This window comes from Melozone crissalis, unplaced genomic scaffold (assembly GCF_028551555.1).
Source record: "Melozone crissalis strain CALT ecotype California unplaced genomic scaffold, PUWL_Pcris_2 ptg000023l_1, whole genome shotgun sequence".
NCBI classification, from domain to species: domain Eukaryota; kingdom Metazoa; phylum Chordata; class Aves; order Passeriformes; family Passerellidae; genus Melozone; species Melozone crissalis.
The window spans coordinates 33,078,832-33,105,316 of NW_026535801.1; the positions used below are offsets into that span (position 1 = coordinate 33,078,832).

General features: G+C 44.4%; 2 protein-coding genes across 3 annotated transcripts; both read right to left on the minus strand.

Moving 5' to 3' along the window:
• Positions 1–1,382: 1,382 nt before the first annotated feature.
• LOC128938271 (5-hydroxytryptamine receptor 5B-like) lies at positions 1,383–9,467 on the minus strand. The gene is made up of 2 exons (XM_054278419.1): positions 8,556–9,467; positions 1,383–1,748 (listed from the first exon to the last, which is right to left on the minus strand). The coding sequence occupies exons 1-2, from the start codon at positions 9,327–9,329 to the stop codon at positions 1,416–1,418; spliced, it is 1,107 nt and encodes a 368-aa protein (XP_054134394.1). The 5' UTR covers positions 9,330–9,467; the 3' UTR covers positions 1,383–1,415.
• Positions 9,468–15,638: 6,171 nt separating this feature from the next.
• On the minus strand, positions 15,639–24,827 carry DDX18 (DEAD-box helicase 18). 2 transcript variants are annotated; one of them, XM_054277895.1, is made up of 14 exons: positions 24,652–24,827; positions 24,319–24,510; positions 23,219–23,350; positions 22,563–22,698; positions 22,153–22,253; positions 21,858–22,057; positions 21,656–21,770; positions 20,667–20,806; positions 20,306–20,467; positions 19,256–19,408; positions 18,495–18,608; positions 17,960–18,016; positions 16,797–16,974; positions 15,639–15,782 (listed from the first exon to the last, which is right to left on the minus strand). In XM_054277895.1, exons 1-14 carry the CDS (start codon positions 24,767–24,769, stop codon positions 15,640–15,642), a joined length of 1,941 nt encoding a protein of 646 aa, XP_054133870.1. In that variant the 5' UTR covers positions 24,770–24,827; the 3' UTR covers position 15,639. The 2 variants fall into 2 exon arrangements, with proteins under 2 accessions (XP_054133870.1, XP_054133871.1); XM_054277896.1 differs by lacking the exon at positions 24,652–24,827 and having other exon boundaries at positions 23,219–23,344; positions 24,312–24,494.
• Positions 24,828–26,485: the final 1,658 nt, after the last annotated feature.

A 26,485-nucleotide genomic window follows, 5' to 3' on the forward strand; every position in this document is an offset into this window, starting at 1 on the left:
GTGAGAGAGGACAACACAAGTGAAAAATCCTCACGAGATCCTCCTGTGAGAACACATTCTCAGGGGCTCTGAATAATTCTGTGCTTGCCTCTTAAGTTTCACTTAAGCCCAGGGGACACAGGTGACCCCTGTCTGACCAAGTGTGCCCATCAAGCCCTGCTGCTTGCAGAGCACACAGCCCCTCAGTCGTGGCCGGTTGTGTGTCTGAGCTGGTCATCCTCTTTAATTTCACATCAACTCAAGGACTGATTGCCTGCAGCACGTTTATTCCCTCCCAAATAAATCTCAAACCCGAATCCAGCATCCTGTTCATATCACCAACATGTCAGTACTGCTCAGTTAGCAGCTCCCACGGTGCCTTTGCTAATGAGGAGAGCTCCGGCAGGGCCCCGGGGCTGGCTGGGCGGGATCAGCCGTGCCGGGTGTGCCAGCCGTGCCGGGTGTGCCAGCCGTGCCGGGCGGGATCAGCCGTGCTGGGTGTGCCAGCCGTGCCGGGTGTGCCAGCCGTGCCGGGCGGGATCAGCCGTGCTGGGTGTGCCAGCCGCGCTGGGTGTGACAGCCGTGCCGGGTGTGCCAGCCGTGCCGGGCGGGATCAGCCTTGCCGGGTGTGACAGCCGCGCTGGGCGGGATCAGCCGTGCCGGGTGTGCCAGCCGTGCCGGGTGTGCCAGCCGTGCCGGGTGTGACAGCCGTGCCGGGTGTGACAGCCGTGCCAGGTGTGCCAGCCGTGCTGGGTGTGACAGCCGTGCCGGGCGGGATCAGCCGTGCCGGGTGTGACAGCCGCGCTGGGCGGGATCAGCCACGCCGGGTGTGCCAGCCGTGCCGGGTGTGACAGCCGTGCTGGGTGTGACAGCCGCGCTGGGCGGGATCAGCCACGCCGGGTGTGCCAGCCGTGCCGGGTGTGCCAGCCGTGCCGGGTGTGACAGCCGTGCCGGGTGTGCCAGCCGTGCCGGGTGTGACAGCCGCGCTGGGTGTGACAGCCGTGCTGGGTGTGCCAGCCGTGCCGGGTGTGCCAGCCGTGCCGGGTGTGCCAGCCGTACTGGGTGTGACAGCCGTGCTGGGTGTGCCAGCCGTGCCGGGTGTGACAGCCGTGCTGGGTGTGCCAGCCGTGCCGGGTGTGACAGCCCTGGCACTGCACACACCTCACTCAGCCTGTGCCGATTGAAGAGCAGACGGGAGGCTGCTCCACCTTCCCCTGCTTCCACCTTCCCTGCCAAACACTGGCGTAGCACATCTGTATTTCTAAGGGGAGACTGTAAACTCTCAGTAGGTTTATATCCGGACATCTTCCACCTTCTTTTTCACTGCCGCTAAATCCTCTCAAGTAGCTCTTGTGCATGGTAACTGTTCATATCACAGGCATGTTTCCCTCAAGAAATCTATTATGCAATAATCGTTTTCTCCTCTGTGTCCCCTTTTATCTTTGCTTTACAAAAAGGTTCTTGAAGGCATTGTTGTAATTTTTGTTAAATGCTGTATAAATGAGAGGATTAAAGAAAGAATTTGAGTAGCCAAGCCAAAGAAAGATGCTTTTCCAGATGGGTGGGATGTTACAGGAACAGAGGGGACTTATTAATTCTGTGATGAAGAAAGGGATCCAGCACAGTACAAAAACTCCAATTAAGATGCCAACCATCAGAGCTGCTTTTTTGTCTTTCTGTTCTCTCCATGTTTCTCCATCTGTCTGGAAAGTGATAGCTGCACGACGAGCTGTAAACACCATCTGTGGTTCCTGCGAAGCTTCCTTCACCTCAAACAGAAGCAAACACAGTTTCTTACCAAGACAGTTTGTTTGAGTGAAGTATTTCTTTTAAATGACAGCACAACATCTGTGCACCTACCACAAAAGGCCTGGACTTCATTCCTTCCATGCTAAAAGAAAGAAAATGTCCCAGAGTGCCAAACTCATTACAATGGAAAAGCTGTCAAGTGTAGTTGACAAGCAGAGCTAAATAAAGAGGACCTGGTACCATGTGTGTTGTGGAACTCTTTTTCAATTTATTGTCTTGGATGCCTTCAAACCTAGGGGAAATGAGGTTGTTAAGGCAGGCAAACAAAGGCCTGTGTCTGCTGCCTATCCCTGCACCAGACTCATGCTGCCACGTGGCCTTCACACCTGCTCTAGGTGAATTGCTTCAGCAGGGCTTGCACCAGATCATCTCCAGAGCTCCCTCCCAAGTCCAACCATTCTGTGATTCTGTACTTTCTCAAAAAGTACACCATTGCCAGAAAAACACCATTTCAATTGACCTTCAGTTCAAACTCTGGCTTCAGTAGAGGTTATACAAGAGAGGAAAAAATTTCAGGTACTCCAGGCTGTCAACAGTGCTTCTTGTCTCCTCTCACTGAGGGCAAACAGCTTCTGGGCAGAATTTATTTGTGTGCTTTGAGTCTGACCAGATGAAGACACTCCTCAGAGATTTTAATCTGAAGATGGAAGTGTCTGTGATATTAAAGTTCTTCTAGGCACTACAGTTATGAAGAGAGTGCAATAAAAGTAACAGCTTTAAGCTGTTAAATTTGCCTGAGTGGTAATTCACAGGCACTCCAGATATGGGCCATTGTTAAATAAGCTACATATTGCACATGCATGTGCTGCCTCTGTAACAGAAGGAGAGCCTGTACTGAGTATGAGCACAGCAATTCAGACAGTGAAGCACTGCAGTGGCTGAACAATCCCTCTTCAGGATGGATGTCCCTGTCTGCACCCTCAGACACGAGCCAGGGCTGCAGAACGTAAGGGCAGCAGATTATGGGCACAGGCAAATAATGGAGGGAAATGAAAATCACATCTGTTCTGACAATTAAAATGAGACACCCCTCATGTAGCAAGGATCACACCATTTGTCTGCAGAAGGACTTGCTCTGCACGTCCTTAATCACACTCTGCAAAAAGGGATGAATGTATGACACGAGGACAAATCTGTGACAGCAACCCTGAAAGATGATGTCTCAGCCCTGAGGAGCAGTTACCTCAGTGCCTCTTGGGAACAGCCATACAAAGGACTTCCTCATGAGCACCAGGCACAGTTTGGTGCTGTAGTTAACCTTCAACTCTTGCTCAGAAGATGGAGCTTGCTGTGTGCCATCATCAAATCCCAAAATCAAATCAGAGCCTTCTCACTACTTCTGACTGCAGAATTTCCTAGCAGTGACCCTTCTGTCACTTAATTGCATATTGTAAGAAAAGGTTATTTCCTTTCCTTTGCTAGGAGATACCTCAGCCCTCAGATGTTTTCCACAATGAAGCTTGCATTTACAGCCTGGTCAAGCCCCTACTGAAGTCAGAGGAATTTTTATGAACTTCCATAGCTGTTAGGTCAGGCCTCTGAAAACAAAACAGCAAGTGAAACTAGATCATGGTACGTTTTGTAAATTATTAGATCATGGTATGTTTTGCAAATTACTGGCTAGAACTAAATGCAGCTCTAACTGTATCAAATCTGCAGTTGCCAGTGCCAGCCCCAGAGGCTTCTCATGACTCCAGTTTCCAATGTAAGTCCCAACAGCTGCCCTTTATCCCCATAGCACACAGAACAAGGGACAAGTACAGAACCTGTGCCCCCATTTTGGGTGTACTGATGCACTAGCAGGCAGGCTGTGACAGCAGAAGAGGTGGTCACAGAGTGTAAATCAGAGCAGTCCATGGAGATGCCTTGGGTTATGCTGGAGCCATCTCTGCAGTGCTGCACACTGCTCTCACTCAGTGTCCAGCAGCACACTCTGCCTCGGGCACAGATTTCCTTCCATCTGCCCGGGCACTGCTCCAGGAGCACTGGGGAAAGAGCTGGCATGAAAGGACTGCTCCTCTGAGGCCAGAATTTGGTTCAGAACTCGTGAAATCAGCTATTTCCAGGACAATGGGCTGTGAGAACTGCAGAGATAACTGCTGTTCTGTGAGACTAATAAAAAGTAAATGAAGGAAATGAGCTCAAGTACAAATCCTTCTACAGTCACAAAGGAGTTTGGTTGTAGTTCCAGAATTTATTCTTCTGTACACTGATCAGCAATTACAGTTCAATGCCTCTTCTCTTGTTTGTCTGTCCCCAGACAAATCCTAAATGGATACATGTTCCCAGAGCTGTGTGTTCCCAATTCCTGTGTTCCTAGAATGTCACAGAAAACATGCCACCAAGAAGCTTCTGACAAAATCCCTTGATTTAAAATGTTCCTTACAGCTTTAATGATTGCTATTAGTGATCCTTTGTGGCAGGTGCTCTGTGTGTGTCTGTCCTGCACCTGCAGGGCCTGCAATAACAAAACAACAGTAATGACAAACATCAATCAAACCTGCCTTAGCACCACAAATGTAGAGTTTTGCCTATCACAGTGTGGTGCAGCAAAGGTCATTGCTGCCTCAGTGCAGCCCTGGCACACTTAACTGCTCTTTGAACAAGAGCACAAGAAGATAACTGCACAACAAAGGATCAAAACAAAGAAAGGTCTACACTGTCTTGGATGCTCCACCAACATGACAAACAGCTCATTGGACAGGGAGAAGAACACCAGCTTTCTCTCTCAGGATTCTCTTCTGCTGTAAGCAGGACTAACTGTATTTCTCCTAGGAAATCACTACACATCCCACTTTGCTTCCTCCCTCACTCTTTTCTGAACATTTTTTGCACCTGTTCTGGACAGATGAACTTTGTTTCCTGACCCATCTCTTCTACTTGTGCAGAGGCACAAATAAGAAAAAAAGGGTCTGAGATCCCTTCAAAAAAGGAGAATCTGGGTTTTTTTCTCCCACATTGTCCTGACTGGTTAAGTGAGTTGGAGAAGCCGAATGGGTCAAGGTGCAGAACAACACAGCACCTCTGGAGCTCTGGGGCCTGATGTTATCCAAAGGGGGAAGGACTCTCACAAAACTCTAAGGTTTGGATCATGCCTAATGTTTTCATATACTATATAAGTACTTTGAGAGGGAAGAAATAAAAAAAAAAAAAGACAAAATAAAAAAGACCCAACAAAACCTTCACCAATCATCAACAGAACTTGATTTTTAACTCTTCACATGAAAATTTAAGACTGATTTTGCAATTGTTACATGTAAGTAATGCAGACATTCAGATCCCATCATCCTCATTTTGCTGGGCTATCCCTATGCCACAAGTGATTTCATTGATTTAAAAGGGAACTATCCAGCAGTATCTGCTGCTTTTCAAGCAGTCTCATTTATTTCAATTGCACTGTTTAGAAAGAGAATTATTGCCTGCTGTCAACCAGGTGTGACAGAGCATAGCTCTCTGTCACTGATGATATGTCACTAGGTTTTTAATGAGGGTCACCCACGTCAGTGTTGCCTGCAGAATTCACTTTTTAGGGAGTTTCATAATTGGCAAACCAAAAATTATAAAAGCACCAGTTTAATTTAGGATCCCAATTTGGCAATTATTTTATTTCAAAGGAGAGCAAAAACCAAGCTATCACTAAAACCAGAAGCATCTCAGATGTTTCACATCCATCTCCCTCACCTGAATTTTTTCAAAGGTTTTGAAAAGTATTTTTCAAAAACACAAGTAAAATTTTAACCAAAGAATGACTCAGAAGAGTTATTTTGTACCTATTCTATTCTGCAGATCTGTAAGAACATAAGGTATGCATGCCAACTCCCAATTTGAAAGGAATGCCCTTTCTCTGTGAAAAAAACAAAACCATTATATACATACACACACAAACATATATATATATATATATATATATATACAGGGAACCTGCAAAGCACTTTGGTGCCTGACTCTGCTGGCTGACAAACATCAATGTATCACCCTCACTGCTCCACTTGGTGCTCTGGTTTTTCCAAGACTCCCTTACTGGCACCCGAGTGCTATGAGCTCAGACCTTTTCTGTCCTTAGACTTACCAGAATTAACCAGCTGGTTGTACCTCAGGCCACCAAGTGCAGCCCTGCTGTGCAGTTCCAGCACCACCTGACAGCTCATTTCTGAGTGCAACACAGACATCTCTCCCAGCAGGGATCACTGCTGTTAGTGCTCACCTCCAGACTGGGAAGCACTGCCAGCCTTGGGCATCGTCTGCCAAAAACTCCCTGCTAATATTCCCCAGATCAGCTGGTGCAGGGCAGCCTGGAGTGAGGACTGGCATAGATGCAGAGGGGATTCACATCCAGAGTCACAGGGACAGAAGGAAAATGCTGCCAGGGTGAGCATGACAGGTGAGCATTCTCTGAGAATGGAGATGGAAGAAAGTAGAGGGAGGAGAGACATCAAGGGAGAAAGAATGGGAAAATCAGAATGAGCTGATGGGCAAAGCATGAGAAGCAGAGCAGAATTTGCCCCATCAGAGAGGACAGAGCTGATGCTCTGTCAAATCACCCTCGCAAAGTCTGGCAATGTTACCTTTGTGTTTGCATGTTAAAAAACAACAGGGTTTTGCCAAAGAACAGTAGTGATATGTGTGAAGATTCCCCTCCAGAATTCACTGGGGAACTGCTACTCTTCTTGTGAAAGTGATGGATGCTACTACCACAAGCTTAAAAAGGATCAGGATAACACTCAGTGAGTAAATCTCAGCATCTTAATTTAGAAAGAAAACAAGAAATGCATCCTGAATGCCAGCTTGCTTGATCCACGAGTTCATTACACATGTGCCCCATGAGCTCTTCCTTCAGGTGAAGAGTAAAGTTTGCATCTGAATCACAGAAGTCTTTTAATTTAAGTCAGCAAATGGAGCTGCTGGGACAATAGAGGAAGTTGCCACTACACGCCAATTGCAGACTCAATAATCCTTGTCAGGAGAAGTCAATCACAGTTGATATGTAAATCACACCAATGAGAAAGAAGACCTAGTGGCTTGAGCATCTGCTGGCATTGCAATATCCCCTCCAAAATGGGTGTGTGGCTCGCTGTGACAGAGCCCTTTTGCCAGTGCAGCCTAAACCAGCCCCCAGCCCTTGCATCACAAAAAGCACTCACCTGGCAGCCAAGCTCAGGGCCTCCTGCAGACAGAACCATGACATTTTGCAGCCAGACTCTGCCTTGCTGAAACTGTCATGTGATGTTGTCTCTCCACTGCCTCGAGCAGCAATGCCTCAGCTCGTTTCTCTTCCTGGAATTTTAGATTCCAGATAACTAGTCCTGTATGGGTATGTGTGTATGTAAAAGACAGAGCATGCAAACACACTACAAACAATCAGCTGGCTCTTGTGCTTGAAGAGATTATACATTAACTCCAAGCAATACTTTCATTGTACTTAAAACAATTTGGAGGAAATTTGGTGCAAACTAGGGGCTGAAGATCGTAGGGAAAAAAAATGTCACTAGAGGAGACATTCTCTACTTTTCTAACAAATTTTTTGCTTTTTCATAGAAGATAACTTCATAAATCAATGTATATTAGAAATAGCTTCAAGACATTATGATCCAAATCTGCAAGTCTAATCACACATAATTACCAGCACATTATGTAATTATTGCCACTGCAATTATGCAATTAACTGGGGACACAACCCACAGACTCTTACTTGTGACCATCATAATGAGCTTCCTTGCCTCCAAATCTAAGATAGGATTTTGCAGGGAATGAGGGTCTGCAGGATTAACCCCAATGGAACAGAAATGTTCTCTGTAGGTATCTCTAAGATCCACACAGCTCATCTCTGGCTACTGGGAAAGGATTTGGCTTAGGAAGTGCAACATATAATCACAAAAACAGAGAGGCTGGCAGGATTGAGAATAAGAGTGTGTGACAGCAAGCAGGGAAAGTTTACAGAGAGCACAGCCAAGCACAGTGGAGGTATGGAATGGGTGACAGCAGCATCATGCAGAGAGCCTGACTTATGGAGCACAAGCAGCCAACCCCAACCCTTCTGAAGGAACACAGCTTTCCTGTCAGCAAGGTGTATCCCTAAAATGAATGAGACCTCCCAAACAGCTAGGGCACTGCAGGGTTATAGGCAATCTTTGGGATAAGAACATGGTTTTGAAGCCAGCAGGTAATTTTAAACCAGAAACGATTGCTCATTGCTTCAACACTATGCAGTGAGCAGCATTCATGGAAAAACAGCCCAAGCACATCAATATATAAGTTTATATCGTGTATAGTGCTTAATTTGCTTACCAGAATGTATTCAGACACACAAAGCCTGTGCTGGTAGAAAAATGTGCATTTATCTTGGTACAGGACCTGGGGATCTGTTTGTCTTTTTTTAGACAAATCAATGCTTATTTTGGTTTTGCTAGAACTTTGGTTTCCCCCACCACTGCTTTAGAAAACATAAAGAGGAAAAAAACCCATACCCAAGGAATGGCAAATTCAGAACAAACAGACAATTTTCAAACATCTCTCCCGACTAGCAGTGAGTGCATCTGTCCCTTACTCTTATAACACAAGGAAAAAATGAGAACAAAGCTCTTCTCCAGGAGCTGCACTTTTTGACTGGCTAATTGATGCTCACGTCCAGTCCGTGACAAACTCAAACACACAGGGAACCCCAGGGCACCTCGCAGCCTTCTGGCTGCGGTGAGGCCCGGAGCTGAGGAGAAGCAGGAGCGCAGGGCCCGGGGGAGCAGCGAGGGTTCCCTCCCCTTGCCCGGCCTTACCTGGGCAGCCTCGGGCAGCGGCAGCACGGCGTTCCTCCTGCGGGCCCCCATGTGCAACTTGGACGCCTTATAGATCTTCCAGTAGACGAAGAGCACCACGCAGAGGGGCAGGTAGAAGGCTCCGCCCGTGGAGACGATGGTGTAGGACGGCTCCTGGCTGAGCTGGCAGCGCTCCTGCTCGGGGCTGTAGGTCTCGCCCCAGCCCAGCAGCGGGGCAAGGGAGATGGCGGCGGACAGCAGCCAGGTGAGAGCGATCATCACGTTGGAGATGCGGCGGCGGGCGAGCAGCGTGTACTGCAGCTGCCGGGTGACGGACCAGTAGCGGTCCAGGGCGATGGCCGTCACGTTCCAGATGCTGGCCGTGCAGCACAGCATGTCGAAGCACACCCACACGAGGCACAGCTCCCGGCCCAGCCGCCAGCGCCGCTCGGCCGACAGCTCCTTCACCAGGCTCAGCGGCATCACCAGGGCCGCCACCAGCACGTCCGACACCGCCGTGGAGGCCACCAGGTTGTGGGGCACCCGGTGGAAGGCCTTCACTCGCAGGATGGTCGCCAGCACGAGCAGGTTCCAGAGGAAGGTGGCCACTGTCAGGAGCACCAGCAGGGTGAGGATGAGGACGGTGAAGATGGAGAAGGGCTCCCGGCCCCTCCACGCGCTGCCGCCCACCACCGAGGAGGAGGCGTTGGCGTCAACGTTGGCAGACGAGGTATTGGCGCCCATGCTGGGCTGGCACTGGCCCCGTGGGGAGCAGGGGCTCAGGGACTCCGCCATGCCCGGGATCAGGGCTCGACCCCTCACCGCTGCCCCTTCCCAAGCCGCCGGTACCGTCCCCAGCCCCGCTGCCGGAGAGCGGGAGCCCCACACCGGGACGCGCCTCCGCTCAGCGGCCGCCCCACATGTGCCGCCGCACCAGCGCTGCCTGCGGCTCCCGCCCGCGCCCGCCGCCCCGCACGCCCATCCCGGGCGACTGGAGAAGGGAGGGAGGCTGGAAAGGGAGGGAGGCTGGAGAAGGGACGGAAGCACGGCGAGGCTCCGGCATGGGCAGCGCGGGCGGGCGCGCAGGCGGCACCACCGCTGCCGCCCCGCCCCAGCGGCCGCCTCAGGGGCGGCGGCGCGGCCGGGCCGTGTGGGGCGGGAGGCGGCGCGTCCCCGGCTGCTGCCCGCGGCCCCGTGAGGGCTGAAACGCGCGCTGCTCCCGGGATATCCGAGCTGCCGGGGCTGGAAGGAACCTCTGGGGATCACCCCGTCCCACCGCCCTGCCCGGGCAAGGTCACTTCAGGCAGGAACGCATCCAGGTGGGTTTGGGATGTCTCCGGAGAGGGAGACTCCACGCCCTCCCCGGGCAGCTTTTAGTGCGCTGCCACCCTCAGTGTGAAGAAGTTCTTCCTCATGTTGAGGTTTAACTTCTTGTGTTTTAGTTTTTCAGTGGTGTCGCTGGGCACCACTGAAAAGAGTCTGGCACCATGCTCTTTGCACCTGCCCTTGAGATCCTAATGTGCATTAATGAGATCCCCTCTCTGTCCTGTCTTCTCCACACTAACCAGGCCCAGCTCTCACAGTCTCTCCTCTTAAAAGAGATGCTCCAGACCTCCCCATGACCTTTGTGGCCTCTGCTGGACCCTCTCCAGTAGCTCCTTGCCTTTCTTGTACAGAGGAGCCCTGATTTGGACACAGTGCTCAGATGTGGCCTCACCAGGACCAAGCTGACAGCAATAGTCTGTGTCCCCACAGCCCCAGGTGGTGACAGGACATCCCCTTCTCCCCATGGACCCCATGAGGCTACAGGACACCCTCTTCTCTTCACAGCCCTTTCCTGCCATGTTCCCTCAGTGCTCCCACCAACCATTTCATTGCTCTTAAAATAAACAATCAAATATGTGACCAAGAGCTTGGAGATGGACAATAGAATTAGCAGTGAATACAAGGGAATGTCATATTTCCTTTCTGGATGTTTGGTGCTTTGTGGCGCTTTTGAGAAGTCTGAGGGATGCAAAACACAAAAGGATGGAAAATAGCAATCTCTTGTAAGTCTAAATATTTCACATCTTCCTTTGCATCTGTTCTCACTTTTCCCTGTTGACCTGAGAATTGATGAGATAAGGACTTGTGACAGAAGGGGAGGAATTGTAAAACATATTTCCTAGTCCTCATCACTTCACCAAACATCACTTCAGGACTCAATCTTTAACTGAATCTTTTTGGACTCAGTCTTGTCATAATATTTCTTTCTGTCAGTCTGAAAGTTCTTAACTTGGCTTAGCCCTCCCTGCATCCTTGTAATTCGTGTCCAAGCTCCCCTGTGCTGAGCTGTGTGAGGAGGTGTCTGTGCTCCCCAGGGAGCAGCTGCCCAGGCCAGCACTGTCACATCATTTCCAAGCACTTCCAAGGACAGCACACAGCTTAGTAACAGCTCTGGAGGGTGATGATTCATCCAGAGATAACAGAATTCCAGCCCATTTTGTGAAGTGATGCTCTATTTTTAGCAAATATATAAAATTTAATGTTACATTTTCCAGAAGTCTGTTTTTATCCATTACAGGCAGATTATTTTTAGACCATTATAAAGGGACTGCACTGAACTTGACTCTTTACATATTTTCCATTTTTTGTTTTAGATTCAGAAGTGCTAAAAAAGGTTTTAGCAGATGCAGTTTTATTCCATCCTCTTTAGTAGAAAATCAGCCCCCTTTCTAAAGCATTTTTAAGAAAAGTCAGTTATATAAATCCTGCAATTGATTTGAGAAATCTACAGAAAATTTCAGCTCAAGACAAAAAACAAGCCTTCCAAAGTCCTTTGATGGTTGGTTCCATACTTTCACGATTGAAAATGTGATGGAGAATCTAGATGTCACATAGATGCCAGGCAGTATTGATTTTATTAATAATGAAAACATTCATAGGTGATTGCAGCCACTCACAAAGGAGCCCACAAAGCCCTGGGTGTCTCAGCATCTTTAGCTGACAGCCACAATAGAGAGGAGAATTTGCAAGTTTTGTAACTGTTATACAAGATTTTGCAGAGCCTACAATTTTCCTTTTTTTTTTCTTTAAATTCTGACCAACTGGGAAAAAATAGTAGATGGTTATGTTTTCAGTGTTGCACAGTCTGGAAGATGGACTGCTCTTGAGGAGTATGCTAAGGTTTTGGGGTTGTTTTTGAAAAGTGGATGCAGTTCTTAAGCTGGATGACACCCATATAGCAAAGTGAATGTGTTTCCAGACAGGACCCTGATTTTCCATTTGTCTTCCCTTCTCCTAATGGCATCTTTCCTCCACCTCTCCTCACAACTCCATATCAAAAGTTTATCGTGGTGGCTAAGAGGAAAAGCCAAAAGCAATCTCTTCCCCACATGGCTGTGCAATAAAGAGATTTGACAGAAGCAACATCATGGTATTTATGACTTTGATGCAAGCCAGCACATTTTTTAGCAGCTAAGAGCATTCCAGCTCAAGAGGCTGGATTCTCATTGTCAGGGTTTAACACCTTCTATAAATCTAAAAGCATCAGACAAACAAAAGCCTCAGTAAGCATTGCATGAATTCTAAAATCCTGAGAAAATCAAGCCAATAGAGCAAAAGCCAGGAGCAGTGAGAGACTTTATTCTGTATGCTTAGCCCCTTGATTACAGGCTTCTTTCAGCATTACTTTAAATTTGAAAAAATTAAAAACCCAAACCCAGCAACCAAACCCAGCAACCAACCCACCTTTCAAGGGCTAACAACTGGCTCTTTTCTGGCTGTTTTCAGGGCTCTGTAAAATCCCTTCTAAGTTTTGGGCACTTGAAGTGACTGGACAGTGATCTCCCAAGCAGGGCAGTGGTAGAACTAAAACCCAAAGTCACAGACCTGTGCAGTATCCTGTCAGCACCATGTCTTCCTTCACTGTGGGACTTCCACTAGAATATTATTTTTTAAATCACACAGGCCTTTTCACCCTTCCTGTGAGTTGCTTTCCCTGGTTGAAAGCAAATCATCAGAGCTTTGGTAGCTTACTTAAATTGAGTTGTCAAGTCATACATCAATCACAAAGGCTGATTACTGCAAAAATATAAACACAATTCTTATTTACAGCAGACCTCAGTAGATATCTTACTGAATTCTCAACTACTCTTGCTCTGCAGTGTCAATAAAGGTGCCTTCTACCTGTGACATTCACCCTGACAAATTTGATGGCAACCCTTTCTGACCAGCATTGTGCTTGTCTGTCACTCTGCAGCTTTATGGCACAGGAAACTCAGCTCATGACAAGATTTTTCACAATTATGAGCAGTAACTCGGTGGCAGAGTGCTCCTTTATGGGCCTGTTCCAGGAACTGTCAGAAACATCTTCCAGTTCAAGCAGCAGAGTTTTGATCACCCCCTTAAGTGGTTGAAAGAGCCCAATTTCTTTGTCAAGGTTCTCAGAGGAAGAAAGCAATTTCTCAGTCCCTGAGCCATTGGTCACTGCTATGAGCCAAGCCTTGAGAGCCTGAGGGCTGAGGTCTATTAACTGCACACAAGACTGATAACAGGGGAAGCTGCAAAGGAAACCTTAGAATGCCAGTTTGACAATCTTTTGCACTTCTTGCAATACCATGGTGGAACAGATGCTGCCCAGTACACAGATATTTCATCAGAAACTGTTTGTCATTTACGATTTCATAAACAAACCAAAAGGTAATTGCAGCTGCACTGGACAGGAAGCTTTTGATTCCCATTAAGTGTCAGCTCATGAATTTCTGTTATCAGGAAAATAGAGATGACTTAGTAGCTACTACAGGCAGGGTAGCATTACACCTCTGTGTTCAGTAACAGTGTTAGCTTTTTTCTCCTTCAGTGTAAGCTACTATTACTCTAGAGCAATAACATCCAGCCCTTCCATCTCCTACAGAAGCTTGTTTCAAAGATTTCTTTGTGTTAGAAAATTAGGAAAATACAACCCAAGTATCACAGGGAGGAGTTGTGCAAGCTCTTTCTCAGTTTTCCATGTACCTGACTTTACAAGTGGCAGAATTTTGATGCACTTTTAGGCCCAACCAGTTCTGGCCATGAGCGTGTGGTCAGAGGTGGTCACTGACTCCATATCCCAAGTTTTTCCTATTCCAAACCAATACTCCACTACTGCAGCCACTGCTCACACCCACATAACCACACTCTGATCTTCACACTGGTTTACTGCAGCTTTGCTTACATCTCTTTCCCAGTAATTAATTTTGCAGTTCATCTAATGAGTCCCTCAGCGTTTCTTTTGATTTAATGAAAGGTAATTCCCACACAGTAACTGCACAGCTGGCAGGTATAAACAGAAGCCTTAAACTGTATCATGATGTAGGTCTCAGAGAGAACTCCTAGGATGTGCAAACAATGAAAATAAAATTAAATTAATGACATGGAAATTAGTTGGACATCTATTATTTATAAATTTTTAAGAAAACCCAGAATCAAAGATTAGAACTCAATGAGACAGGCATCATATTTAGCACTGCTTACACTTCAGAGAAGATTTTGCTATTTCATTGCAAGCCTAGAAGCACAAGACATTCAAATTCTAGTAACAGAATTATTTTGACATAAAAAATCTTAAAAGCCCATTAGGGTCTAAAGTCAGCCATTTCAAGAGAGGGAAAACCAGACAATGCTCAGTTCTGAATGGTGGAAGCATTAGAAACAGAATAGTCCTGATATTTCTCCCCATCTGCTTTCCCCAAGGATGAAAAGAAAGTTCACTGATTTTTTTTAAAAATTACTTCAATGCATGTATCAGTTTTAAATCTGACATGCTACCTCTGAAGACCTAAGAAATAACAGTCCAATTTATACTGGAATAACTACTTATGCTTTGTATTTGTAACTGCTCCTGGGTTACATTTAAAATGTAATTAAAAGCCGTTTTACTGTTATCACAGACAGCCCACATTTCTGGATCTTGTGACATTTTAGTCCTTCCTTGACACATGAACACTTTTTAAACACTTCTCAACACCACTGTAGCCTCTAAGAGCAGTTACCACTGCTAAAATGGCAGAGATGGAAATAATATCTGTAATACAATTACTTTTTTACCCAACTTATGTATTCTTGTACTGAAGCCTCCACATTTTCCTGTCTGCAATGTGTATTCCACCCTCTTCCATTTCAGTTTTTGTATTCCTCCTTCAAAATACCCTTCTAGAATATTTATACCCCATTGCACTTTTTCACTTACTGAATGTCTCCACCCCCCAGTCCTGTGGCAGTATCTTTGACTTTGCTCATTGCTGATCTGATACTAAGACTTGAAAGCAATTCACTTTTGTAATTTACAAGACACAACTGCAGAACTTCTCACTGCATCAAGGTTATGAAGCATCTTTAAAAAACTACCTCAGTTGAGAGCTTAAATTTATCTGCTTTCCTTAATTATTTGCAGAGTACACTAGACATCCCCAGATTAATAAATTCAGATGTAAACATGAAGGAAAACCAAGTATTTCAGTACAGTGTTACCATTAGATCACATTTAACCAGTATTAATCATGTATCAGAACTGATGTAAGAGATTTGTTTTATTTTGGACACTGTAGTTGTTATACAGATACCATGTCTGAAATTATTCACAAGCTCATACAGCCTTAATTATTCATCCATGGTTCAGTAATCCATATTCTTCAGCATATTTGATGGCCAAAGCAGAGTTCTGTAGCATTAAAATCCCTTGCAATGATTCATGTGAGCAAAACCTTTTTACCTCACAATGTCCTCATGTTGTCCACTCTTAACAATTTTCAGAGGTATGCATACAAAGAAGGGTAAATGTAAAGCAAATTCTTCTATAAAACCTAAAGGTATTCTCTGTTTCTTTAATAAAAATCTCTGTAGTATTGACCTCAGGTAATTTAAATGATCTTCTTCCTTACAACCAGCATGGCAAAATTCTCTGGCCATATTCTCCTTTAGCCACAGTTCTGAAGAGTCTTCCTGAAGGGAAAAATAAAAGATGTTCCAAGAAAAGAAAAAAATCCTTAAAGAGACCTAAAAATGGGAAAGGAGCTGTTTAAATTAGAAGTAACTGGCAGATGGTTTTGATCAAGGTAGGCTACCCCAAGGCATTTAATAACCAGAATTAACGAGAAAATTGCCGATTGTCGGATTTCTTGCTGATGTGTTTGAAGATTTTTGCTTTGTGGACACTCTTTGATTTCTGGTAGCCAAATCCCCCACCTCCACCTCTCTTCTGTAGTCTTCTGCCATGGTTGCTGTTCACATCTGAAATTTCATTGGTTAAAGAATTTAAAACGGAGTTATTTGAAATATTGCATTTTGGGTTTACTAAGGGTTATTGATGTGAGAAAAAACAGAGAAAAAGTAGAGCTGCCTAATTACAGAGAAAGCCAGAACTTTGTGCCTGTGGTTCTAAATACTCCTCCAACTGCCCAATTAAGCTGTCCAATGTACTACTGCTTCAAATTCCATCCACTGTCAACTTTTAATTTAGATTCAGTCTTCTAGTTCCTGCTCTTGCCCCTCTATGCCAATATTCCATGACTAAGAAACTTAAGCAAGTATATTTCAATGAAAATTATTTTTCATGGAGAAGAACAATACTTTGGAACATGGATGCATTCCAGTCTGCCCAACAGCAATTAAAGCCTGTACAGCATGAACATGTGCTAAAAGAGATGCTTGTAGGCATTTTTGCAGTTAATATTTACATTTTCTTTGAGAAAGTGCTGCTGGAGCATGATGCATTTTTATGGTTATTAGCAGAAAAACTCCAACCCCAACAATACAACAGCAGAACTTGAGTATTACAACAACCTGAGGAGGTTGCTGGGGTGAGAGAAGGATGAGAATCTTGTTTGATGATCAGAAGGCTGGATTTATTGATATATGATATATAACACATTATAATTATACTAAAAAGAATAAGAAGAGAAGTTGCAGAGCTGCTAAGCTAAGAATAGAATAGAAAAGAATCTAAAAACAAGAGAGTTCTCTGTCACTGTCTTCCAGAGAGCTTGCCCTGTGATTGGCCCTTAATTGTACACATGGAACATGAACCAATCACAGGTGCATCCTATTGCATTCCACAGCAGCTGATAATCATTGTTTACATTCTTCTTCTGGGGCCTTTGCTTCCCAGAAGATGCACAAATCCCAAAGAAAGGATTTCTGTGAAAAAGTGTCTGCGACACTTGAGGTACCACAGGAATTCAGCAAGTGGCACTGAACATTTATAACCCAGAAACTCAGCTTTGAAACACTGCAGTGAAAGGATACTGAGGTCAACAAACGGAGGAACTTTAAAACCAAAGGAAAGGCAGACTTTGGGAAGATCCAAGTTATTGACATCGTAGATCTGCTTCAGAGAATGGGAGTCATAAGCTCTGATGTAAGCTTTGTAAGCCTCCTGGGCTGACTTGTGAAGGAAGTAGTTCTTCTCTATCAGTTTTTCCAGCTGGTGAGGGGAAAATAAAACCATAAGAGACATAAACAATTGTAGCTGTTAAAAGTCTATACATTATATTCAGACTATTTTAAACAGTATTAGTGCCAATGACATTCACTCCTCACTTCAGCAAAATTGCCCTGTGACATCAAAGTGCATATTCAGGAGTAAAAATGCTTTTATAAACAAATAGAGGGACAAAAAAAATCCTGAAGTAGAGTACAAACAAAGCCTCAGCAATATGAAAATTTACAGAAATATTAAACTGGGTAGTCCCAAACAAGTGAATCAAGGACAATACACCTGCAGCCACACCACAAAACCCTGTGTATGAGAACTGCCAGCCTGACATCCGAATTGTGTCATTCCATGCAATTCCATGTACAGTCTGATCTATCATGGTGCCAATACATTGTGAAATCAGCAGTATTAATTCTAAACCAAAAATGCAGATACACCAGGTAAACTATCATTTTATTTGCTGTGGACCAAGTTCCCAATGCTCACTAGATCCCAGTGTTTCATTTGATGTTTAATGTACATTAACTCAGCATTCTAAAACTAAGTTACATTAGGCACCACTTCTTCCTGATTATGCTTAATTAGGAACCTCTCTCTGTAAGGACTGCTTTCACTGCTTCCTGTACTTGCTATTTTAAATTCAAGTTACTACAAAGAAATTTTACAGGACTCTTATCAAAAGAATGATTCACAGAAGTAGTCAACAATAGAAACTCACTTCTTCAGAATTATCTATGCTATTCCCCTCACTTTGTGTTCTTTGGCTATTTTTGTAGCTCAGAGCACAAAATAATTTTAGCTGATGTTGGGCTTTATTAACACCAGATAATTAAAAATACACATAGGCTTATATACTAACATTCTTAAAGAAGCACACATATTTTTGATTTGTAGTCATTATAGGCTGCAACATTCTCCATGCAAATTATAATAAAGATATTCAAAGTAGCTGAAGTATAAAAACATGTCATACCTGAGACTGAATGTCTGAGATTTTTGACCAAGAAAATTCAAATTCACTTAGTGGTACCTTAAAAACAGAAGAAATGAAGTATCAACATTATTTACACTGTGTAAATACAGTGAATGTGTTTTAAGACCAAGGACAAATAGAAAACAATCTGCTAGATAACAGATTTTTTAATACCACAGCTGTATCTGGAAAGTGCCTTTACATCAATATGACAGTATTATCACTTCCTTTAAGCCAGAGTAATAGAGACACTCAGTATGACACCATTCTTTACCACTTTTGCTTTAGAAGTTAAATCACTTTAATTAAAGTCACAAAACAAGTCCATAAGGAGAGCAGTGAAGCAGCTCTGTGCAGTTGTGTTAAAATGATTACCTTTAAAAGAAGACTGCTCTTCTTTTGGAATTAAACACAATGAAACTGATCGTTGAAAAACCAAACCAAACCAAACCAAACCAAACCCAAACCAAACCCAAACCAAACAAAAACCAGCAAGTTCAGCAAGTTTTGCCTTTAAAAATTGTCAGAAGTTTACCCTGGCTTGTTTCAGGTAACGAAGGAAGCCCAGTTCTTCTGGTCTCAAGATGAGCAGAGCGTGTCCTCTCCCATTTATCCCTCTGGCAGTCCTACCAACACGATGGATATATTCCTTTGGGAAAGAGTGACAGACAACAAGGTCAGGCAGTCCTAATCATCAACAAAAAAACCACCAGAGTTAACCTCAATATAATGTAATGCAGCATTCACTATTTGGTAAGACTTTTTCTTGGCACTGACACATGGATATGGGAAAATAAATGCTGAAGGTGCAACATCAGGATGAGGCAGAGCCCCTGACTAAAGCATTTTGTCTTTTACTGAAGAAAAAAAAATCTTAGTCCACAGTAACTGAAAATTAATCCTTGATTTTAGAGATGTTTGAATTTCCTTTGTTTACAGTAGACTTTTATTCAAGTAAGAATATTTTAAACAACAAGCAAATTTCAACTGGAAAAGCTCAAGGATGCATATGTAAACTCATCCTCCTATTGAGAAGTGTTTGGCTCTTTAGCTGACTAGATTTTAATTTCACAGCACAAATATTTTAAAATGCAATTCTTAAGAAGGCAACCAAGGTCCTGGCTAGGAGCAGCATTTCCTAGGAGCTGGTGTAGGGCAGTGAAAGAAACCAGCAGCTGGATATGGCCACGGCTGAATCCTGCCCTCTGTCAAGCAGCAGGTTCAGCTCTTCTCTGACTAAGTTTGTAGTCAGAATTTGATTTCTTGCTGTGCCACTTGCCTATTGCCCTAACCTACCTTTGGATCATCTGGAGGGTCATACTGGACAATCCAGTCAACCTCAGGAATGTCCAATCCTCTGGCAGCCACATCAGTGCACAGCAGTATCCCAGACTCTGCATTACAGAACTGGAAAAACGTTGTCGTACGTTTGGTCTGTTTCTGCTTGCCCTGAAAGGAAACAAACACACTGGGGATGAAATATCAACTCAAAAAGTAATTTGAGACATCTTTCCAAACCATACTTTTGTACAGACCAAGCAGGACCGTTTGCAGTGAAGAAACAAAGAAAAAAATAAACCGGCATCCTTCAGAGGTTACAACGTATCTCCCAAAACATTAAAAATTGTATAAACATTATTCTCATGAGCACAACATGCATGTTTCAAGTTCAGAAAAAGGACATTTGCAAGTCTAGCACTATGTTAGACAGATTACAGGTTATAAAAGCAAACAACCAAACAAAACTGACACTTGTCACAGTTCTATCAAAGAATAGCAAGACATTTCCCCCTAAAACAAAATAAAGAAGGACATTTGTAATCACAAATTAGTTGAAATAGTTGCAACTGTTTCATAGACTTTCAGTCAATTCTTTGTTCTAAACTGTGCATTTTGTGGTTTTGACAAAAAATTTACAATGCTCATCCAAATGGTAAGAACTGGCATAATAAATGCAAACATAACCCCAGCCTTATAAAAAGCATCAAACACTTCAGGCATCAGACTCTGGATTGCTCTGACAAGGAATTCACTCCACACACTGAATTTTAGTGTTTGTGAAAGGTAACTTCTCGGAAGGAAACAAAAATGTTGCTACACAGAGAGCATAAATTAGTATTAGTGTTCAGCACTGATTCAAAAAATAGCAAGTCTGATTACTGAAGTGTTATTATATAATCTTTGCTTCATCTCCTTCATCTACAGACTAATCAACACTATCATCAGTTTTATGAGCAGGCTGTTTATTAGAAACTGGACTGAAATAAACCAGCAAATGTAAAGCCAGTAACAGCTTACAGATGTTATCAGAATACTTCAAAATAAATCAATGAATAAGACACTTACATGAATGGCCAAAACAGGCAGATCAATGTAGTTGAGTAATTCATAGTGGTACTTCACTGACATACATGAAGAAAAAAACACCATCAGTTTCTTCTTCCGGTTCTTCTTGAGAAATGTGAAGAGCAAAAGGAATCTTTTTTCAGATGGACAGACCACATAACCCTGCAAAAATTGTAAACATCGTTAAATAAAAGTAGTAAGGAGCAAGCTTGTGTTTTAGGAACACAGTTACATCAGGGAAGGGCTACTTTGTGAAAAAAACCTCACCAAACAGTTACACATCTGAAACATCCCAGGTAAAAAAACCACAGAGGTTGGTTGGTGTGTTCAGAGATCTGAAGCCTCTCACTGTTTGTCTTACCTGCTCCAGACCATCTACAGTTGCTGTCTCCTTGTTATCATCAACTCCAACATACAGGGGCTCTTTCTTCAGAGAGATCTTGGCCAGATCTTCCACCTTTCTGGTTTGTGTGGCAGAGAAAAGCATCGTCTGTCTGCGCTCTGGAAAACATTTGAAAGGCAGCCTCACTTTTTAAAGAATAATTCAAATAGTGATTCTGTAAAATCTGACTGCAAACTTCCCTGGGTAAATCTTCCAACTAAATTCTAATTCAAACATACTGCTACTGACAAAGAAAGAGGTGTGGTTGTATTATGGGGTGTACACCATGCTTATTTCATCTGTCCCCACCCCCAAAATCCTAACTGCTATCAAAACACGGTGTTCTTTCTCTGTAAAAATGTTAATAATCATTTGCAATCTAATTCAGACACAAAAAACCCCCCGAGATCAAACTTCTAATTCTAAATTAATTTCCACGAATACTACAATATTTTTGCTTGAAAAAACGATTCAAATTGTGTTTAATACATCAATTACAAGGAATAGTTGAATGAAAAATCAGGAAATGAAAAATTAGGAAAAGAAAAATTTAAGGTAAATACTTAAAACTTCCTCCAGATACTGGTCTTGGAGGTATCAAAAAAGATTGAACTGTAAGTCAGAAGCCCTTTTTCCTTGAATTTAAACCTTATTAGGAAATAATGAATTGCAGGAAATAAACAGGCAAAGGAAGATGAATGAGAAAATGGAAATATTAAACTTAAAGGATTTTATATGAACAGAATTATATCTCTGAGGAGCATTTGAAAACTCTGTTCTTCAGATAAATGATGTTGAATAAGTAATATATACTGGCTAGCAGAACAAAAGAATAGAGTAAGAAAACCACTATGAAGTTCATTTACAGAACCATAAAAATTAATAACTTCTCCTATAATAATAGAGTCAGAAAGAAGACATAATGTTAGTCAAGTGATTTCCAGGAAAGAAAGATTATTTTTTCTTACTTGGTAAAAGTTTTATGATCTGTTTCATTTCTTCTTCAAATCCAACCTCCAAGATTCGATCTGCCTCATCAATTACCAAACACTGCAAGTTCTTGTACATGAAACCTGGAGTGTTCTAAAAGATTAACAAACTCACAGTCACACAGGGAAAGGAATTTTATCCTGTTTTAACAACCAGATTAAACATCAATATTGTATCTACCTGCATATGATCCAGCAGTCTTCCTGGTGTGGCTACAATGATATTGATTCCATTTCCAAGCTTCTGTGCTTCTGCTGATCTGTTACTGCCTCCCATTATCAGACCATAGGTATGGACATGATGATTCATGAGTTCCTTAAGAACTCCATAGGTCTGCATAGCCAGCTCTCGGGTAGGAGAAAGAATAATAACACCTGTTCCTAAAAAACACACCAACCAGAGAGTCACTCACAACTCATCCAACCCCCTAAATGGCTGCTTTGCAGTAAAATTCAGCTGTGAAATGAAGTCTTACCATTCCTAGGCATGAATTTCAGCTTGTAGATGAGCTCTACTGCAGGAATGAGAAACGCGAGTGTTTTTCCACTGCCTGTTTTTGCAGCTGCTAAAATATCCCTGTAAGCAGCAATAGAAAAAGAAGTTTTTAGTTGACCATACCAAGAGAAGAGCAATCTCACTCTGATCCATGCTGACAATGTAAAAAACTAACATGGCTTTAAGAAGACCAGTGGAGTTGGTAGTAGGAGCTTGCTGGCAGAGGCAGGTCACAGCAATCAGCCAGTGAAAGGCCCTCAATGACCATGGAGGTCTTTTCCAACCTTAATGATACCACGATTTGATTTTATGATTCATGTATGTAGCTTGCCAGCAAAATTTACAAAGCATCTGTGCTCATCAGAGTGACTAAAAAGCCCTATTTCTTACCTGCCTTCCAGAAGGGGTTTAATACTTTTATGTTGAATTTCAGTCATGTGTGTAAACCCCATGTCGTTTATGCCTTTCAATGTATTCTCACTGACACAGCCAGCCAGGGAAGCAAAGGAATTGTCTTCAAAAGCACCTGAAGTGAGGGGTAAAATGAAAAATATTTAAACTTATTTATTCTATTTCCTCTGCCATCTGAGATTAACAAGTTCAAATTGACCTATACGAAAGAAATCAAAGGACTTCTTACTGCATTCTACCACAAAATCCAAAGACACTGGCAAAATACTCTCTATTAATTAGTTTATAAGAAAACTACACAGAGTTAATAAAAATGAAGATGCACTGCTTCTTCTGTCAGATTTACTAGTTCTACACCTCCAGCATGCTCTTCATGGACTTCTTCCTTTACAGATAAGCATATGTGTATATAGGTTTAAAAAACACTTTCACTAGGAATTGTGGAACCAACAGGTGTGTATATAATGCAAATTTCCAAGAACAGCAGGTGGGTGAGAGCTGTACAGCTGCCAGTGTCACATCATGCATTCAAACACCTGACTCACAAAGCTCACTTGAAAACTGCAACTTGCTCTGGAAGGAAAGGGTCTGACCTTGGGATTTTGCCTGTGCATGAAAAAGAGAATACAACGTACCTGTTACACCCAGTGGCAAACTGGGCACTTCATCCTCCTCCTCCTCCTCCTTCTCTCCAGAGTCCTGCTTATCTCCATCTTCTGCCTCTGCAGATTCATCTTCTTCAGTTTTTGCTTTTTTGGTTTCTATATCTGGAGTGTTATTTTTACAGAAAATAAGTCAGTTAGAAATACAAACGTCATGGTTATCATGAAAAGCTGTTCCACAGACTGAATTTCCTTTAGTCAGTAAGCCATATGCAAAGATCACAATTTTCCATGGAATGGAAGGGGGCTAGAGGAGAGACAAGGTTCTTGTGGAATTTTCTGAGGCACAAAGCAAAAGTTCCCCAAGTTCCTTGCACACAGCCCACTTTGCACAGTGGCTTCACGTATATTATATGACATCTTTTGTGAAAGCAAGATAAATTGTCATTAAACAGGCAACAAAACTCTTTCCCACTGGCAATGCAGACACCAAATTTCCCACACCATCTGCGCTCAGGGTATGTGAGAAGTTGCATTTTAGACACCTGAATCTTCAGTGATGAAAGCACCTTTTCATTAGCATAACCATGATGCATGTCCCAAAAATCAAATACATTTTGAAAGCTTATATTCTTCATGTATGTCTAGATATGTGCCTATAAATCTATGCATATCAGAACATATGCAAACCTAGCAATATTTGTGTGGTGCTTTTTTAGGTTTTTTGGTAGTTTTCCAGTATACTTCAGTTTCATAATATATAAACGTTGCCAAAGGCTGTTCATATTGCAGCCAAAGCTGTATTGGCTGCACACCCAAGTACAGACAGCACCCATTCTACCAGTGCCCTGAAACACAGAGTATATATTTGAATAATAAATAAGCAAAACATCCAGTCAACGTTACAAAGCACAGAAATAAAGTGGCTATTAATATGAATTAAGGATTCAAATATCGCAGCTGGAATGAAACGTGTAAATCTTTAGACCTCAGGGACTTTAAAGCACACATCTGACCAGCACATGGCATTTCAAACTTTCCCCGACGCGGCGGGAACCATAAGGAGGCGTTTGTGGGGTATCCCAGACTAACTGAGCCCTGGGAGACACGCTGTCTTTGCTAAGACCACGCACCATCTCCTCCATTGGCCACCGCTTTTCTCTTTTTCTTCTTCTTTTTCTTCTTTTCCCCGCTGCGGGGTCCGGCTCCGTCCGCAGGCTCCGCGCCCTCCTCGGCCGCTGCATCCTCCTCTGGCACCGCCGCCTCCTCCACCTCCACCTCCTCCTCCGGGGGTCCCTGAGAAGCCGCCTCGCTCGGCGAGGGCACTGCACGGCGGAGCCAGAGATAGAGGGAGGAGAGAGAGGGGAGAGAACACAAAGTTAGTCACGGCTCCGCCGGCGCTCAGCCCGGGAGAGGCTCCGCGGCGCCGAGCCCGGGAGAGGCTCCGCGGCGCCGCCCGCCCGTACCTGCCCCCTGCGCCGCCTGCAGCTTCAGGTTGCGCTGCCGCAGCTTCAGGTTGCGCTTGTGGATCTTCCTGCGGAGCAGCCGCATGGGCAGGTTGCTGGCAGCAGCCGGCACCGACATCGCGGCAGCGGCAGCGGGAACCCCGCGCTCCCGGCACACGTGGGGAGGCCGCGACCGGAGCCGCCGGAACCGCCGCCGCGGGGCCTCACGGGCACCAGGCAGCGCCCTCTGGGGGCCCGGCGGAGGCAGCGCCGCGCGGGGCCCGGCCCCCATCCCTGCCCCGGTCGCCGCTCCTGCTTCCGGCCTCGATTCCCGCCCCATTCCCGGCCCCCATGTCTGCTGCGTTCCCGGCTCCGCTCCCGGCCCCGCTCCCGGTCCCGCTCTCAGCCGCCGAGGGAGAACGCGCCCCGGGTTTCCCTGAGCAGGGGGCTCGCCGTGTCCCACACAGATCCCCCCAGCCTCACAACACCCATCTGCCCGGTGGTGCTGCCTCCACGCATGGTTACATGTGTTCAGCGGGAGAAAGAGAGTGAATTAAAGAATCAGGTTGAACAAGAACTCTGAGATCATCGAGTCCAACCAACGACCAAAATCACCCCGTGTCACCGAGCACCATGTCCAGGCTTTCCTTAAACATCTCCAGGGATGGCGACTCCACCACCTCCCTGGGCAGTTTATTCCAATGTTTAATCACAATTTGTGAAGAAATTCTTTCTAATGTCCAACCTAAGCCTCCCCTGGGGCAGCTTGAAGCCGTGTGCTCTTGTCCTGTAGCCTGGGAGCGCAGTTCACCCCCCGGGTGCCCCTCCTGTCAGGAACTGTGGAAGGCAGAAGGGCCCCCGAAATTCCTTTTTTCCAGGCCAGTAAACCTAGGCACATCCATATAAATCACTATAGACTAGGAAGAGAAAACCCATGTCTACTTAAAAATACATTCTGCAAATGCAACGTAAGGTACCCGGCTGCCTCAGCGCTGCTCATCAGCCCTTGCCCAGCCGCACTGCACCCAGTGCAGCCCCTCTGTGCCCTGGAACTGAGGGCACAGCACTCAGGTGTGGCATCACCAATGCCAAATCCAGGGAGAGTCACTTCCCTGCTCCTCCAAAGGGGATTCCCCGAGGCTGCTTCCTGACAGCAGAGGGCACAGACAGCACAGGGATGCGCTTTGCAACCTGAATCCAGAAACCAGCGCCTTCTGAGGGACCCGAGACTACCAACTACCCTTGATATCTTGCTGTAACACAGAATAAACTGCGGAACTAATTCTATATTGAATAACAAAGTAATTTTTCACCATCTGTAATTATTGGCTTCCATAGGTCGTTTGGATCACCAGGATGTGTATTTGTCTTACCAGAGCTTCAGACTGTGAATCATGCCATCCTGTCCAAACTGTCACAGACTGCCACTGCTTTAATAAATTGAATGGATTATTACTATTTCCATCAGCTGTATTTGAAACGAAACTCATCCATCCTCAGCAAGAAAGGCTTTTGGTACGCACTCCAAAGGAACTCAGTTTTACCTGCTTAATTTTAAGCAGGGGAAAGTTCCTTACTGCAGCTCAGTGTAATTTAGGTTCTGTGTCTGTTTTCTCCTTGGCTACCTTATATTGCATTCACAGAATGTATTTTTAAATAGACATAGGTTTGCTCTTCCTAGTCTATAGTGATTTATATGGATGTAACTAGGTTTACTATTTGGATCCAGATTTAACCTGGGCAGTGCTTCTTTCTGGAATATGGTCATTGTGCAGATAAAATGGATAAAGACCTGGACAGCACGGAGCTGACACTAATACACTGAGGGAGGACAAAGTTATGTCCTTTGGGCTTG

Bases quoted from the DNA above. Each gene is read 5' to 3' on its own strand.
- LOC128938271 (XM_054278419.1), bottom strand. From the start codon at position 9,329: ATGGCGGAGTCCCTGAGCCCCTGCTCCCCACGGGGCCAGTGCCAGCCC. The intron at 1,749-8,555 runs GTAAGGCCGGGC...CTTCTGTTTGAG, and splicing joins CGCTGCCCGAGGCTGCCCAG to GTGAAGGAAGCTTCGCAGGA.
- DDX18 (XM_054277895.1), bottom strand. From the start codon at position 24,769: ATGTCGGTGCCGGCTGCTGCCAGCAACCTGCCCATGCGGCTGCTCCGC. The intron at 22,254-22,562 runs GTAAGAAATAGG...TGCTGCTTACAG, and splicing joins AAACCCCTTCTGGAAGGCAG to GGATATTTTAGCAGCTGCAA. The intron at 16,975-17,959 runs GTATGACATGTT...TCCCCTCACCAG, and splicing joins TCTCAGACATTCAGTCTCAG to CTGGAAAAACTGATAGAGAA.